This window comes from Xiphophorus couchianus, chromosome 9 (assembly GCF_001444195.1).
Source record: "Xiphophorus couchianus chromosome 9, X_couchianus-1.0, whole genome shotgun sequence".
In the NCBI taxonomy this organism is placed as follows: Eukaryota; Metazoa; Chordata; class Actinopteri; order Cyprinodontiformes; family Poeciliidae; genus Xiphophorus; species Xiphophorus couchianus.
In genome coordinates, this window is record NC_040236.1 from 21092375 (window position 1) to 21107883 (window position 15509).

General features: G+C 42.9%; 1 protein-coding gene across 3 annotated transcripts; it reads right to left on the reverse strand.

The window, feature by feature from the left end:
- Positions 1-49: 49 nt before the first annotated feature.
- slain2 (SLAIN motif family, member 2) lies at positions 50-14616 on the reverse strand. 3 transcript variants are annotated; one of them, XM_028026908.1, is made up of 9 exons: positions 13871-14616; positions 10647-10789; positions 6973-7140; positions 6715-6888; positions 6265-6624; positions 4998-5144; positions 3199-3237; positions 2574-2781; positions 50-1643 (listed from the first exon to the last, which is right to left on the reverse strand). In XM_028026908.1, the coding sequence occupies exons 1-9, from the start codon at positions 14353-14355 to the stop codon at positions 1580-1582; spliced, it is 1788 nt and encodes a 595-aa protein (XP_027882709.1). In that variant the 5' UTR covers positions 14356-14616; the 3' UTR covers positions 50-1579. The 3 variants fall into 3 exon arrangements, with proteins under 3 accessions (XP_027882709.1, XP_027882708.1, XP_027882710.1); XM_028026907.1 differs by lacking the exon at positions 3199-3237 and adding an exon at positions 3946-4032 and having other exon boundaries at positions 13871-14615; XM_028026909.1 differs by lacking the exon at positions 3199-3237.
- Positions 14617-15509: the final 893 nt, after the last annotated feature.

Sequence of the window (15509 nt, forward strand, 5' to 3'; positions counted from 1 at the left end):
CCAACTTGTTGTTTTGGATGGGGAAAAAACAAGTCAGAGGACACAGAAGAAAGGAAACTTTTAAAGTTTTATTTGAAATGTGACTTTACACAGGAAAACCAAATATTATGGTTGTGGCTATAAAAAAGGTTCATTAACAAAAAATGGTTCACACAAAGTGTGTGCTATATTTCTTTTTGCAACATTCATCCTGGCTTCCCACCAAAACTGAGCTTTGACAGAGGCACCCATCTCTTTAATAAATAGTTTCATTTACAGAACCAGTATTTTTTATATATATATAAATACAAAGGCAAAAGGAACACTTTAAAGCAATTAAGTGTGTTGATTTAGTTACAAAAACAAACAGGCAAGCATATTAACCAGGCATAGATGCAAAGCTGAAAACATCATTGGCAAAAAAAAGATCTTGGCACAAATCATAAACAAACTCAAGTGAAATTTTAAATTATAGGCACTGGTTGAAGACACTCACCAAAGCAATGACCCAAACACCAGTCCCAACACCGGCATGCCTTTCTTGATTCATGTAGCATGTCACGTGAAAGCCTATCAAAACCTTTCAAACTATTTTCAAGTCCTTTTATTTTTCCCCTCTTGAACAACACACACAGATCACTGGGAAACATTAGAGTTGTCTTGGTTGCATCAGCTGAATGGGTGACAGTGATAACTTCTCCATAACAACAAAAAAGAAAACAAGTCAGATTCTGGAAACCAATACAACTTCTGTTTATTGATGAGCTGTCCTTTAACTGAGCACTGTGAGAAATGTCCTGTAGGGGGCGTTATAGAACTGAGGCGTCCCTCACTCTCTGGTTTTCCACCAGAACTTATCTGACGCTTCAAGACCAAAATGAGGCTTTGGAGAGTTAGCTTGCAGCTGAGGTTCATAGTGAACATTCTCAAGAAACAGAATTTTTTTTTTATTCAAAATACTGATATGGATGTTTGGACATATGCTTCTTAAATAATTTGAATAAATAATTTGTAAAACAAACTTGTGCATACATTCTGGCTGACTTTTTAATATATATTTTTTTTAACTTTATGAGAGGAACGATTAAAGAGTTCAACCCACACTAGAGAGGTGCTTTCACTGTTGCAAGACATCAAACAATTCTCTTAACATCACGGGACAGTTCACCTGCACACCATCGTCATAGAGACCACTCACCAACACCTGCTGAACACAGAGCAGAAGAACAGAAATGTGTGGAAACATTTCAACCTGAGGGAGGTGACAGGAGAGCAGAGGCGGCGGGAGGGAGGCCGGGCATGGAGACATGACTGCAGGCAGCATGTCCTCTTCTGGGTTCTTTGGCATTTTCTGTGTAGGCCGCACTAGACGCCTGAGGGCCCCCGTCCCCCGCAGAGCCAGTCCCCCCAGAGAACGACGATGGGATGGACGCCCTTTGACACACTGTGGAGTCTCTCCTCTCCTTTTTAAAACTCTGATTTATACACGTTTGTCTGCCTCTTTAAGGAAAATCTTATGTAGGTACATAAAGTGCCGAGTTGTGTTGTCGCCTTCCTTCTGTTGATAGTGTGGCCGGAGAGCGCCCCCTGCTGGCTCCGCTCAGTAACAACCTTCTCTCCAGTTGTCGCCTGTACTGCCGTAAGCTCTAGGAGCAGGGAGAGATCTAAAGGAAAACAGGATTACGTTTTGATAAGAGTACAGTGTGTCTACAGTTATAAATTATACAAAATATCTAAAATGAGTTGAAGGATAGGAATTAGAATGTTATTAAAAATAAATTTCAGCAATTTGATGCATTTTTTTTTTACATCAAAGTTGAGGAAATGAGAAGCTACCAAGAAGCTTGTTTGAAATGCAACTAGCAATTATTTTAGTTATCAATTATTCTATTAATTGAATAATTAATAGAATAATTTTTTAACTGGATAAAAAAAATCGGCACATGTAGCAGACCTTTCATTGAACCACTTAAGCATTTTTAATGCTAAATTGAAAATGCAGTAAAAGATACAAACAAATAATACAATTCCCTTTTTTCAAATAAAAGTATGTTATTGTTTAAGATGCAATAACAAAGCATTCCTTTAGTGTATATTTGATCATCTGCAGCTAAAACGTCTAATGTGAAAAGATCAGCTACTTCTACTTGACTTATCAATACAGAGTAGGGATAACTTGTTGATAATTTTTATACATTTTTCATACAGTTTTGGCTTAATGACTACCTAAGCATGTTGTTCTTTCAGCAAACTGGCAATTTTTGAGATGGTATTTAATGATTAATCAATCACTAAATTAGTCGACGATTATTTGAATAATCAATTCATCACGAGTAATCCAATTAATCGTTCCAACCTCAGAGAGAGTATATTAAATCTCTGAAATTGGGTTTCTGTAGGAAAGTTGTGAACAAATATCTTGCTTGAAATGGGTAACGCTCTTAAGGTTTTCATCTTGGTAAACGCTGATTAGTTTCCATGGAAACTTATTTACATCAGTAACTTTTTGAACTGGATTATTGATATAAATCTGATGACATTTAAACAATGGCGATGTATAGAAGTGTGGGAGAACGTCACATAGGTAGGCGTACCTGCGCACTGGTTGAGCCAGCTTGCTGCGAGGCAGAGGGATGCCTCCTCCTGCAGCAGCACTCGGTCGAGGAAGGCCGCTGCGGGGTGGAGCCAGCGAGCGGGTCGGGGTGGAGGTGGCAGAATTGGGGGTGGATGTGGCCTTTACAGGCTGCCTCAGAGCCAGTGGTGATGGCGTGGCTGGAGTTCGGAGTTTACTGGGAGAGGGGACTGCAGACAGGTAAAGAAAGAAGGAAGTCAGGTGTAACCGCGTTAGGTGAGTTGTTCTTAAACTTACACCATTTATTTGTCTACTTTAGCAATGACATGATGATCAACAATGCAGTGGTGTGAGACTGGCATTAATATGAGGTCAGTAGAGCAGCATGAAAGAGTATGGTGATATTTAAAAAACAAAACATCCCACTACCACAAATCATCCTTACTGGTTGGAACTACAAAATGGTCACTCAAGCATGAATAAAATGAAACGGATCTTATCGGACACAGCTGCTGACTGATGATTCGTCATGTGTTGACAGAATGAGGCGAGTCACAAACGGAGCAAAAGCACAACATCGATACAACCAGGGAGCGCAAACACAGTCAGAGGATACTTAAAGACGAGAGCCGTCAGTGAATACTCACTGAAATCACCTTCTTCTCCAAAGCAACAGGAGAGTGGGACTGGACAAAGACAACAGAGACAGGCCTTAATTCAGAGCAGGCAGGAAAGGGCCTTGGGTGTGTGCGGGGACTGTCAGACTGTTTTATTATTTTCAGGATCCACCAATCACATAGCAGCCATATTTCTAAATGCACTTGCTACAGCTGGTTAATAAGCTTTTGGGGTTACATTTAAACACAGTCTGGCTATCTATGGGCTTGAAATTATGAATGGAAAATTTGAAATCCTCTAAATGTCTGCAGTTCATTCAGGCTCTGAAGTTAGCTTCATAGCTAAAACATTGACCCAGGGTCTTGGTGTGGCGCGTGTCCTTGAGTGTCCAGTTACTAACGCTAACCGTTTTGAATGCTACTATAAAATCTTGTTAGCAACCCAACAAAAACCAAATGAAATAAACAATCAGCTGAACCCTGTCCCCTCTGTGATCAGACTGTAATACAACCAGTCTGCTCCACTGTGTTATTTCCTCCATCTTCACAAAGAGAGCTGCACAAACAGCATCTAAAATGCATTACCTTACAGCCTCAGAGACAACAACTGAGATCAAGTGCCTTAATGCTCTTCGCTCACGTCCTTTTCAGCCCCATAAATATGGCAAGCTCATCATCTACACTCATCGATAGTCCATGCTTTCAGTGTGTCAGACGTTGTGCACATGTCAGTGTGTAAGATCATTTGGACAGCCTCCAGCTGCTTCAGGCTGTTACCTCGCAGGGCGGTTGGCTTTTGGAGAAGCTGTTTGGGTTTCGGGGATGAACGAGAAGTACCGGAGTATCTTGGGAGCTGAGCAGCAGCTGGAAAACACGGCACAAGTCAACACGGATGTCTGAGAATCACCGCTTCACTGGAGAGCATAAAGAAAGCCTGGAAAGTCCACCAGGGGGCTCCACACACACACAGTTTGAGGATGCTTCTTCTAGGAGGTGGAGAAGTCCAGAGGAAAGAAAAAAGGAGGGTGTGGGTTACCCATGCTTTACAGTGAAGAGAGCGGTTAGATGGGCCCACATGCCTGGTGCCACCAAAGCTCAGGTAGAAACAGAGAGAGGACCAACATGTGCCACCGTTAAAGATGAAGATCTTCTGCAGCCCAGGAGAAAACAGAATCTGATCTAAAGCATGAAGACTAGAGTTCCCCGTCCCGCAGACACCCATGTCAGGGTCAGCAGCTGAAACCTGCTCTGTTCCTACTGATCCTGGATTAAGAAAACACCATTACCTTCCCCTCTCTGTACAGGATTACGTTAAATGGATAGTCGTTATTTACAGAGGGAGGAATTTACCCAGAAAGAACAAAACTATAGAGATAAATCTGAGGGAAGTATGTTAGTGTGAAAGGTCCTCCAACCAGCTGCCAGTACCATGCTTTTACTCTGCAGGTTGAGAGCATTCCATTCATGTTAAAGTTAGACAAGAGGAAAAGATGAATAAAAGATGTTACAACCAACACTGATCAAAGAGGATCCCCCCCCCCTCACCCCCACACACACACACCCAAACAACAAAGCCATGTCACCACAAAGCAGCAGAGTCCCTACAGTGGAAGTGCAGCCAGAGAAAACAACACAAATCCCACTCACACAATGACTAACAGGAGATTACAAAGCCTGTCATGTTGCTGAGCTGCAGAACAAAACAAATGCTTGAATAATGCCAGCGGAGTGGTTACAATATTTAATCTGAAGGCTGCTGCAGCATAAATAAGGTTTGTTTGTTCGAGTCACATCAGATCACTCAGGACGCCGTCAGGGGTGATACTCACTGGCAGACTGGCTCTGGTGTCGGGGAGAGCCGCCGTTTGGCACTTGAAGGTTGGACTCGCAGCTGCGGCTGTTCTTGACCGGCTCTGGCGACTGAGGCGTCACGGCGGCCGAGCGCGTGAGGTTGGGAAGACTTCGGCGAAGCTTTTCTGCAACAGCAGGACAGAGGGCGAATGAGTTCAAAGTGAACGGCACGGCATGCGGCAGAGAAGTACCGACACGTTTCTATGAGATACCAATATTCTCATGGAGCTGCTGACTTGAAATTCACACCAGATGTCAGTAATAAGAAATCTACACAAGCTTTTCTTTGTGTGGATCACTTGAATTGTTACTAGGACTAGATGATATGGCTTAAAGATAAAATCTGATTTTTTTCATACCAGATCTGACTTTGTTTTTCTTACTTTCTTTTCTACAAAAATTACAAATGAGAGAAATCATCCCTACTGTGAGTTGAGTAACAGCATACTAGAGCCAGGCTATAAGAATGTTTGTTTAATTACAAGAATATTCGCAGAATAAAGATGCAATTTTACCAGGAGCGTTATCAAAATCGGACAACCTCCGTCCATGTGATTCCTTCTTCAAAATAGTCATTCACACGATTGTTTCAAAATCCTGCTACTGACAATAACTTGATGCTAATATGTTAAAAGAAAAAGTATTTCCTTATCTGTAAAACCAAAGCTGGAGTGTAACTTAACAAGATGCTCAGCATTTCTTATTTTAATTTTTTATTTTTGTGTAGAAGTTTTCATAAAATCACCACTTCATTCTCCTAATATCACAACTTTATTTAATATGGTGACATTAATATTGTATTGTTTAAACTTTATTCCCAGCTAACTATGACTGCTTGTAATATTACGACTTTATACTTGTAATTAAAAATGTTTTGCCTAGCACTGATATTTTGTCATAGTTACCCTGAATTCAAAGTCCAAGTAAACAGAAACTGTAAAACAAACGTGTCAAACAACATGACAGACACTGACATCACTTTGACCAAGGGGAAACCAAGGAGTGAAATGGTTAAAAAAAATCCAAATTTTCCAAAAAGTAATTCTTCCAAAACTTTTTAATGTGACTTGGACTTTGAGTCTGCAATAAAATCTACCTACCTATCTGCCTATCCATCTTTCCATCTATATTGCCCAGGCATAATTGTTACCATTGATTTAATGTCAACAGGTCTAATACAGATTTTGAATTAGAAAACCACTGATAAGTTCAATACTTGCAGAGGCCTGTGAGCTCTGTGTTTACCTTCGTTCTTAACCACGCTGGTCTGCAGGTCGTGGCCGTGGCCCTGCAGCGAGTGGCGCGGCTGCTGCAGCCGGCTGATGATGGGCTGCGGCGAGCCCCGGCTGTGGCCGTAGTCGATGGAGCGGGCGGGTGAGCGCGAGCGGGGGGAGTTCCTCGGGGAGACACGGGGGGAGTGGCGAGGGGATGGACTGAAACGGCTGGAGGGCAGGTTGGAGGCGAAGGACATGTGCACCGCCTCTTCCTCGTCCTCCAGACTGTGCGCGTCCAACTCCTGGTCGCTGAAGGTGCTGCGCCGCAGCGAGTGGCAGGAAGAACCTGAGCTCCGCCTGGACGCCGTGGCGGCGTACTCCTGCCTCAGACCTGTTGACAGACATGAACGGTGTAACAGAAACGCTTTGGGAGGCAGAAAATCAGAGCATAGCTGGAGGTAGAACGGTTGCGGTAACGTACTCTCTTCCTGCATGCGTGCCATTATCTGGACGTCTGTGACGTCGTTGAGTTTGTACGTAGTCGAGGAGCCCACTGAGTCCTCGTCCATCTCCGATGTGCTCAGCTCGCTGTCCACTGATGACTGCGGACTAATCGCCGGAGGATTCCTCTCCACCGCTGCGTTTCTCTGGTGCACTGGGCAGGAAGTCATTCATGAACATTTCAGTCTCCTACTAAAGAAATACTGCGCAGCAGAGTGAGATAACAAGCGCTCCATACCAGAGTTACTGGGCATCAGCTGCTGGCGGACAATGGGAACTCTGCAGGGCGTTGAGGAGGGGGAGTTGAAGCCGCTGCTGTAGGGGCTGTTGGCTGCATTTGTGCTATATGGGCTCCCGTAGCTCTGCTGGAGATAAGGGCTTCCATACAGGCTCCTGCGCTTGTTGGCTAAAACAACAAGAACAGACCATGACTGAATGAATAAATACCAAACCAACCAGTTCCTCTAAGAAGCTGTGATCACAACTATCAATGTAAATTCACTCATTATTCTCACATTTTGTGTGGTCTTGCAATTTTCACCAGTCAACGCAACTTTACCACAAATCTAACCATCTTAACGTTTTCTGGCTCTCTTTTCTTTTCTGACCAATCACTGCAACTGAGTTTTGACCAATCCTCTTAGCCTCCATCAAATTTAACTTCCTGTTTCACAACATCTCATGAAAAAGCCAAACTTGCAAGATGATAGCATGTGTGACGCTAAACAGTAAACTTGGCTCTTTTCTTTTCTTTTTTGCAAAATCAGTTTTGAGATGTTCTGTAAGACCTGCTCATACTCTAAACATTTCCTGTTAATTCTGATATGGAACGATTATTTTGCGCTCCTTAGGATGTGATTTTATTTGTGTTAAAGGTGCTTCTTGAAGAACATACTTGGAAATGTTATTTGCACTTGAAATATTAACTGTGTTAAAATCCTGTCTTTTTGTGGGAAAGTAATTTCAGGTTGCTACAATTCTAACTGTTTCCGTTCGGCGTTGCACTGTTTCGCCCTCACCTGATGCAGTGTGTTGGGTCTCAGTGTGTGAGCCAGCGCCTCAATGAAAGCTCTGCACTGTAAGTCTGGTCGAGTGTCCAGCACCGTATGTTGAGTGTGGGCCTGATAGAGTTCCTAAACAATGCACGCCATTCAATCCATATGCAGGCGGAACAATGCGATTCTCTGTGACAGCCTGCAAACCAGCAGTCAGAAAGCTCAATTCCTGAGCCCAGTGATCTCAATCTGAATCTGGCAGATGGTTAACCGGGAAACCTCTGGTGGTTTGGAAGGCCGTCGTCTCATTTTCCCATCCCAGAGTTTCTTTCTCCTTCTGGCTGGGTGTGTTTACGCTGCTCTGTGGTGAATGGAAAGCAGCCATTTAAGGCCGACTTCCTTCTCCATCCAGCCGGCCTCTTTCACTTTCCCTCTTCCTTCACCCTCAGGCTCGGCACTCTGTCCTCCTGCATTATTCAGGAAATTCCAGCATGTCCATCCTGCTAACATCTGCATGGATCAGCTGCTGAGGAATGTCGACAACACATCAACATGTAGGTCTGTAACGCTGAGCGAAATGGACAAATCAATGCTCCGCTTTCACCATTTTTCTACTTCGTCTGGTTGTAGAAGTTTGAACCAGGTAAGGTTAGACGGCTTCTTAAGGATTTTGCGGCTGTTGCGTAATATACCCCATCGCATCAGCACACTGTCATTCCACAAAGGCACGGGCCAATCAAAGGGAGCTGCAGCTCAGGGACGAACTAAAATAGTATGCCCTAAAACTCTCATGTCCTGAAAAAGAAGTGCTGATCCCACCCACCATGACTTTAAAAAACCAAAAAGCTTAACAGTCATTTAAAGATGGAAAATCCCAAGTAACCCAGCAGACAACCGGTTGCTTCAAACCAAGCAGGACTAAATGTTTGAGAAGGGGAAAAAAAAACCAACACAAAACTGAGAGCTGAAGTTCATAAAGAAGGAGCTAAAACAGCTGCAGAGAGCTGTGGGCAAATCATGAGAGAAGAACAAACAGAGACGCTTGTGCAAACAAGGAGATAAAGGCCAGAAAGGAGAAGAGGGATAAAACTGGCAGTGAAGTGTGAGACGGACTGTGCTTGAACAGATTCGGAGGTCTGGGATTCAAAGTTTCTGCTCAGAAAACGCGGCATGTGACTCCAGGGGACATCTCTCTGCTGAGGGAGGCAGCTGTCACACCAGGAAGGAACCGCGTTGAACGGTTCCAGTCTACCAGGACTATCAGATATGAGAGAAGTCGTGCTGCTAACTTAGGGAGCTAACTCTCAGGCAATTCCTCTGTGGAGGTTATGCAACCGAGACATGTCACCGGAGGTTCTGATTTTAGCTGGGTGTGCACATACAAAAGGCATGGCGATTGATTGGAAACGAGGTAAAATATCTGACTGCTTTGTCAATGTGACTGCACAGAAGTAACAATATGCTGTTCTTTCAAGTCTGTGCAGAGACAAACTAAACCAACACCATGGCAACAGGATTTCCAGGCTCTTGTTAGAAACTGGGTGTAATGGAAATTACTTGAGAAATTACACATGGGTGTGTCTTCTGACTCTGGTCCAAGTTTTCATAGAAGTTAGTAGAGAAGTTGAGATTAACTTAAGATAGAGACTAAATGAAATAAACCTTTGATTGTGCACATGGCAGAAAAATCTAGGGCTTTTTCAGGTTTAACCAACTCAAATTTAAGGCTTTTTAAGACCACGATGAATGAAATTTTAGACCTGTTTCGCAACAGAAATTTAAAGAAGAAAATCGCATATTTTTCAGGTGCATTTTTGCACATAATGCACCTGAGGCTATGCACTGTGTGCAAAAACTCTGGAGTGGAAATCTTTTTAGCTTCACATGGGTTGGCAGCAGAAGTGAGCCAATAGCGAAAACGAACATCGTCCAGCCAACTGGTTATAAATTTGCACTTATCCATAATAGACACAAAAAAAATCTAGTTAGTTCGCAAGCAAGGGTGCATTAGCAGCTAGTTACTGTAGACTCAACCCCCTAAAGTCACAGAACACAATGAAGAAGTCTGTGTGTGACTTAAACTTTTGCTTGTCAGAGAAGTCCTGTGAGAAAAACAGTTTAACAAGCTACAAAATTTAAGAGCTGTGATTCGTGTATTTGAGGCCAACTTACATTTTTTTTCATGAATTTAAGACAATTCAAAGTCTCAATTTTAGATATACAAATTTAAGGACGCGCGGACACCCTTCTCAGTCACACGAGGAGGCCAATGTAAGATGACATTCTTTTAAATCTACAGTGACATCACCTCCAACAGGCAGAATAACCCTTCGGCCTCGTCGCTAAATCAAGACAGTGCAGTGAGATCTAGCACAAACACCTCTAAGCACATTGAATAACCTGAGGAAAATGACCCAGTAAACAAACACCAGCATTCCTGGATGTGGAGGAAAACGTACATAGAGCATTTCATTTAATATTCCTGGGCAACAAAGCAGAGAGTCTCATCTACCCCAGTACACAACCTTAAGCCCAACATGATCCAACGGTCACGTGAGCATACCGCTGTCAAAATGGAAATGACCCGTCTCTTAGTTTAGCATTGAGGATCTGAAGCCAGTCCTCTGCCCCGCACAACAACTATAATTAGTGGGAGTCCAAAAGTCAACAGCAGATATTGCGCTGGCAGAGAGCAGCAACGGTGTGTTTGAATCCAGATTGAGCAATGGGATATTTTACACTCTTCAGAGTGACTGTGCCATTAACAACAAAATACAGGTTGTTTTAAATGCTACCATCTTAAAAAAATAACTTCACTCCACTTTATGGTAATTGGAGTTATCTTTAAAAAAAAAAGTAAACTTTTGCTACTACTTTAATAAAAGAGAAGAGATAAAGATCACGTGTTTCGGTTTACCTGAGAGGGTGAGGTCCAGCCTGTGGATGAGCGAGCGTTTGGCCGATTCCATCTCAGGACTCGGGTTGTCTAGAGTTTGCCGACACCACACTATAGGACTCAAGGTTTTTTGCAGCGGACTGTTCAGTTTTGATTCATATAACCTGAGATTAGAAAGGAGAAACGAATGAACATACATGGCTGCAAAAGCACAAAATCTTGAAAAACCAAATGTTTTTTATTGTCTAGTTTCTAGTGCAAATATCTTAATACATTTGAAATAATACAAAACTAACTTAAAAGTAACTTTTCATAAATGTATAGGAGCTTGTTTCAAGTCAATAATTGATTAAAAAAATGCACTTGTTCCACTAGCAGATTTCTTTTTATAAGACATTTTTTCCATAGGTAAAAAAATCTGCCAATTTTAACCAATATTAAGGTATTACTGACTTAAAACAAGCCCCTATACTTTGCTGAAAAGTGATTTGTAAGTTAGTTTTTGTCCTATTTCAAGTGTACTAAGATATTTGCACAAGTAGATGTATAATACTAGGTAAGATTTTGTGTTTTTGCAGTGCATAATTGATTCAAGTCAATACATTTATTCAGCACACTGTACAAACAGTAAACAAATTTACTTGACGCCTAATTGAACGGATTACAATTATAATCTATTTCACCTTCGTCCTTTAAATAAAATGTATGTCTTCACACCTCATATATTCTGGTTTTTACTACAATATGCAACACAAGCAGGAAATAAGAGGGAACAAAAAGAGAGAAAAGTTTAAGAATACATTTAGCAATGACAAAGAAAGCTGGTGTAGTGATCAGTGTGTACATAACCCTCGAAGGATGAGGTCATCAAAGCTGAAAATAGGTATAAAAGTTTTCAGGACATTCCACAACTCAGCTGGCCCATTCTAAAAGTAAAACCAATGTGTTTATGGTTGAGATAAGATAAAAGAAGGAATCTGAGTCAGCAGCTGTCAGCGCCGTTGCATTCGCAGAGGAAGCCTGCGAGATGAAAGCAAAAGGCACTGCAGGGAAAGTGAAGCTAATGCTGGGAAATACCGGTCTAGAATCAAGACTGCATGTTTGCGCCACTTGTAAACTCTATGGAGGTCATTCAAGTACAGTACAGTGCTCAGTAAACCTGCGTCTTGAGATAAAACGAGTGTAGTAACCGACCATAGATGGGCCAAGCGCTGCAGCAGCAGGGAGCGTTTTAAATCCACTCTAATGCTAATTTATGGGATTACGGGAGTCTGTGACAAGAGCTGACGAGATCTGGGCACTACGTGGTAATCCTGGATATCAAGCTGATGTAAAACAGGCTGCGCCAAACGCTCTGCTGAGCACGAGTGAGCAGTGTTTGGAAGTAGCCTGACATCACTGCTGCAAACATCGCAAATGACAGAGCTTGCTCTTTTTTTACCTGGACATCAGGGAGCTCAAATAATTAGGCTGAAAAGGAGGTTTGCAAGATCTGCAGCAGTGCATTTACAACCTTAACTCGGATGATAAATCACTGAGTAGAGCACATATTATGCTGCACAAAGAGCTGAGGACGCCTATTAGGGATCTTCTGAATAGCAGAAGCCAATTAAATGACCATAAACAGGCATCTCTTAAGGAAGGCCCATCATTATGTTCGCCTACGTTTGTAACTACGACCTCACAAAATAACTCCTCCCTTCCATCTCACTTCCCATCGCTAACTATGCATGTCCTGTTTTTAAAACTCCACAGATTTAAAAAAAAAATAAATGTCCGTCATATCATTGCCTCAGTTGAAAATGCTTCTAATAAATTGCCTGAATTTTCTAAGACAGTTTCTGCACACTGCTAGTCAGCAGGCTGAAAGAAGGTCCAGAAGTGGAAACCGAAGGAGTGACAGAGATAATTCCTACCACGTTGTTATTAAGCTAACGCTGATAGCTTAATAACAGTGTTAGCTCAATGACACTACTAATACTGTTTTAGCATTAGCAGTTTTAGCTCAGCATTGTTATTAAGCTGAAACTGCTGGTTTTAAAGTGTAGAGCTTATTTTCAAGTGTTTATTGTGTAAAATGTTTTACTCTTTAGCCATGTTGAGTTTTATAAAGTACTAGTGATTATCAGAAGATGTTATTAGCCGGCTAGCTGTAGCCAGCCTGTCATATCCAAACAGCTCTTACTTCTAAGTAATGAAAGTGTGTTTTGTTTCAGCCAGCTAGCCAGCAATGTGCAGCAACAAGTAAGACGGAGAAGGTCCTGTGACATTTTACATTGCACACAACTGAAGAAAACGCTGACCATTTTCTGGCTTATAATTAAAACTTCTACAGTAGCCATGGCTATGCCTTTCTATGGTTTAGTTGTTTTGTAACTTTTTATCCCTGGTAAGCCTTGAAATCACTGATCAGCCCATGTCTTCTGGTATACGTCTCATTTCACTGTACAGACAGAGACGTCCTCACTATGTTAATCTTTCCAAACATTATAGTGAGAGTGCAGTAGAGCTGCTGGGGAGACATGAGCTGCTGGATTAATTCTGATAAACAATACATGTTCCCAAACGCTAATCCTTGTCTGTGCGACCCTCAGACATGACCTGCTTTTATCATGATGTAGCTCTCATTGTTTATGATCCCTGCAAATGCTGTGTTAGAAGTCAGCTTTATGAAGGCGTTGTGGCTTTCAGTCCAGTGTGATGAGATGATTTCCCAGCTATGTCTCAGTCGGAGCCGCAGAGCTCTGAGCCAAATGCTGTGCTAAGAGAATTGAGAGGAGGACTATAACCATGGCTACCTCTCCCACATGACTGCCGGCCAGAAAAACAAGTCGGTTTTCACTTTACACACTGATCTCCTTCCACCACTCCCAGGGCAAGCTAAACAATCTGTCACTTTAAAACGATAATCTGGAGTCCAAACCCATCAGAATTAGGTTTCACTAATGTGCTTCTAGAACAAGAAGTTTCTGAATGGCTGATGCCAAACTACTCGGGTCAGGAGGGGGTAAAGTGGAGGCTTGGCATCGCCCATATGTGTGCCAAACAATCCCCTCTGGTGATCCACAATGCAGCTCCTTGTGGGGATGACTTCATTATTTCAGACAGTTTACTCGGGTGATTGTTAGCCAGGCGTCTATGTGGCAGCAGCTAATGTGCAGAGCAGCTGTGTTGGAGAAATGAAAGCTGCCAGCCAGCCCTGAAGACACAGGCAAGTTTTCTCCCAACACAAGCCCGTCACTCACCAGCTGTCCTCGTCTTCGTTTAGACAGTCCATGTCTTCAAGATCTAAGATGTCCACTTCATCTAGGATGGATGTTTCCCCGTCAGCCGTCAACCCCCCGGCGTTGTCTGGGTAAAGGTTGTTCACACTAGACAGAGAGGTGGCAGCAGATGCCCCCTCGCACTCATACGCCCTCCTGAAGCTGATGCCGTCGTAGGACAGCCGGGGTCTCGAGCAGCGGTTGTTCTCCACCGACCCACCGTAGCCGCCCGAACCGCCGAACCCCACCCCAGGGAAGCCGGCCAGACTGGCTGCCATCCCCACTGACAGGGCGGACGGGTCGTACCCGGCGCTCAGGGGTCTGTGGTTCGCCGACATGGCTCCGGACGAAGACAACATCGTGGACCTGCTCCGGAGCTGCTCGTTCTGCTGCTCGAGTTTTTTCACCAAGTCCTGGAGCTTCCGCACCTCCAAGTCCGCGTTGATGTTAGAGTTGATATCCTCCATGGTGATTCCTCAGCCTGTCGAAAATACACTGCGGTCCGGAGTGTTTTCTTGACGGTCCCTCTGCCGACAGTCCCTTTCTTTCTCTTTTCCTTACCAATACCTACGTGTTCAAAGAAGACACTTTGGTGTTTGACTGACTTGGTGAGCTCAGCGTCGTCATCTTCTCTGGATACTCGCGTTTACGGGCAGGGTCGAGGCCATTTTCATAATACTCGTCACCAACTGTGAAAGACCAACAGGCGGCGGATAGCATACGTCACTGCGCTCGATGTCGAGAGCGAGCACGTAACCAACACCTATTTGCTCGTGCACGTTGAACCACGTCATTAGGGAGGGAGGGCGCGGTAAATACCGTAGATATGCAGTAGCTGCATACTTACATGTCTTGTAAACCAGATTGAACGCGTCAAGACTGAAAGATTGTTGCTAATAGCCATGTAGTTAAACAAATTCTAACGTTAGCTAAAACTGATAAAGACAACCTGCGCTCCATAAACAAATGCACGTGTCTCTGGTGACATCACACAAGGCACCAAACAAGTATAACCTGAGAAAGCAGTTTACAATTTATGAAGGCAGACCTATTTAGTAAGGGAGGAAAGCTTCATGAAACAAAACATAAAGGTTATCTACTTCTTGCTACATAATGAATGGACTCAAATTAACCTTATTTGTCAGAAAGCTGAGGTTAATTTCATTTGCAAGACCCAGTCCTAATTACTTAAAGAAATGAATAAATGAAATGTAAAAAGAATTTCCCTGACAACATGAAGTAGACTAACAGATGTTATAAGCACAGATTAGAAACAAACTTATTAATGAAAGCAATTACAAAACAACTTCTAAGGCTTTGGAACTCAAGTGAACCAGAGCGAGACCAATTATCCACAGCCTACCAAAATTACTCCAAAACCACACAGGCGACACATTCAGTAGATCACAAAATAACCGAGAAAAACATCTAAAACGCCTCAGGCCTCACCTGTTTTTGTTAATGTCGGTGTTAATGACATGGCAGTAAGAAAGAAACTGGGTAAAATGGAGTCCTTGGGAGATCTCCAAGGCAAAAACCACTGTTGAATAAACTATCAGCATTTTGAAAAAGAACACAATGGTTTGCCTGTTCAGGTTCTGGAAGACTTGCGAAGGAGACT

Coding starts and splice junctions, on each gene's coding strand:
- slain2 (XM_028026907.1), bottom strand. CDS start 14,355: ATGGAGGATATCAACTCTAACATCAACGCGGACTTGGAGGTGCGGAAG. Junction 6,625..6,714: donor GGCACGCATGCAGGAAGAGA/GTACGTTACCGC, acceptor GTCTGTCAACAG/GTCTGAGGCAGGAGTACGCC. Junction 5,145..6,264: donor CAGCGTGGTTAAGAACGAAG/GTAAACACAGAG, acceptor CTGCTGTTGCAG/AAAAGCTTCGCCGAAGTCTT.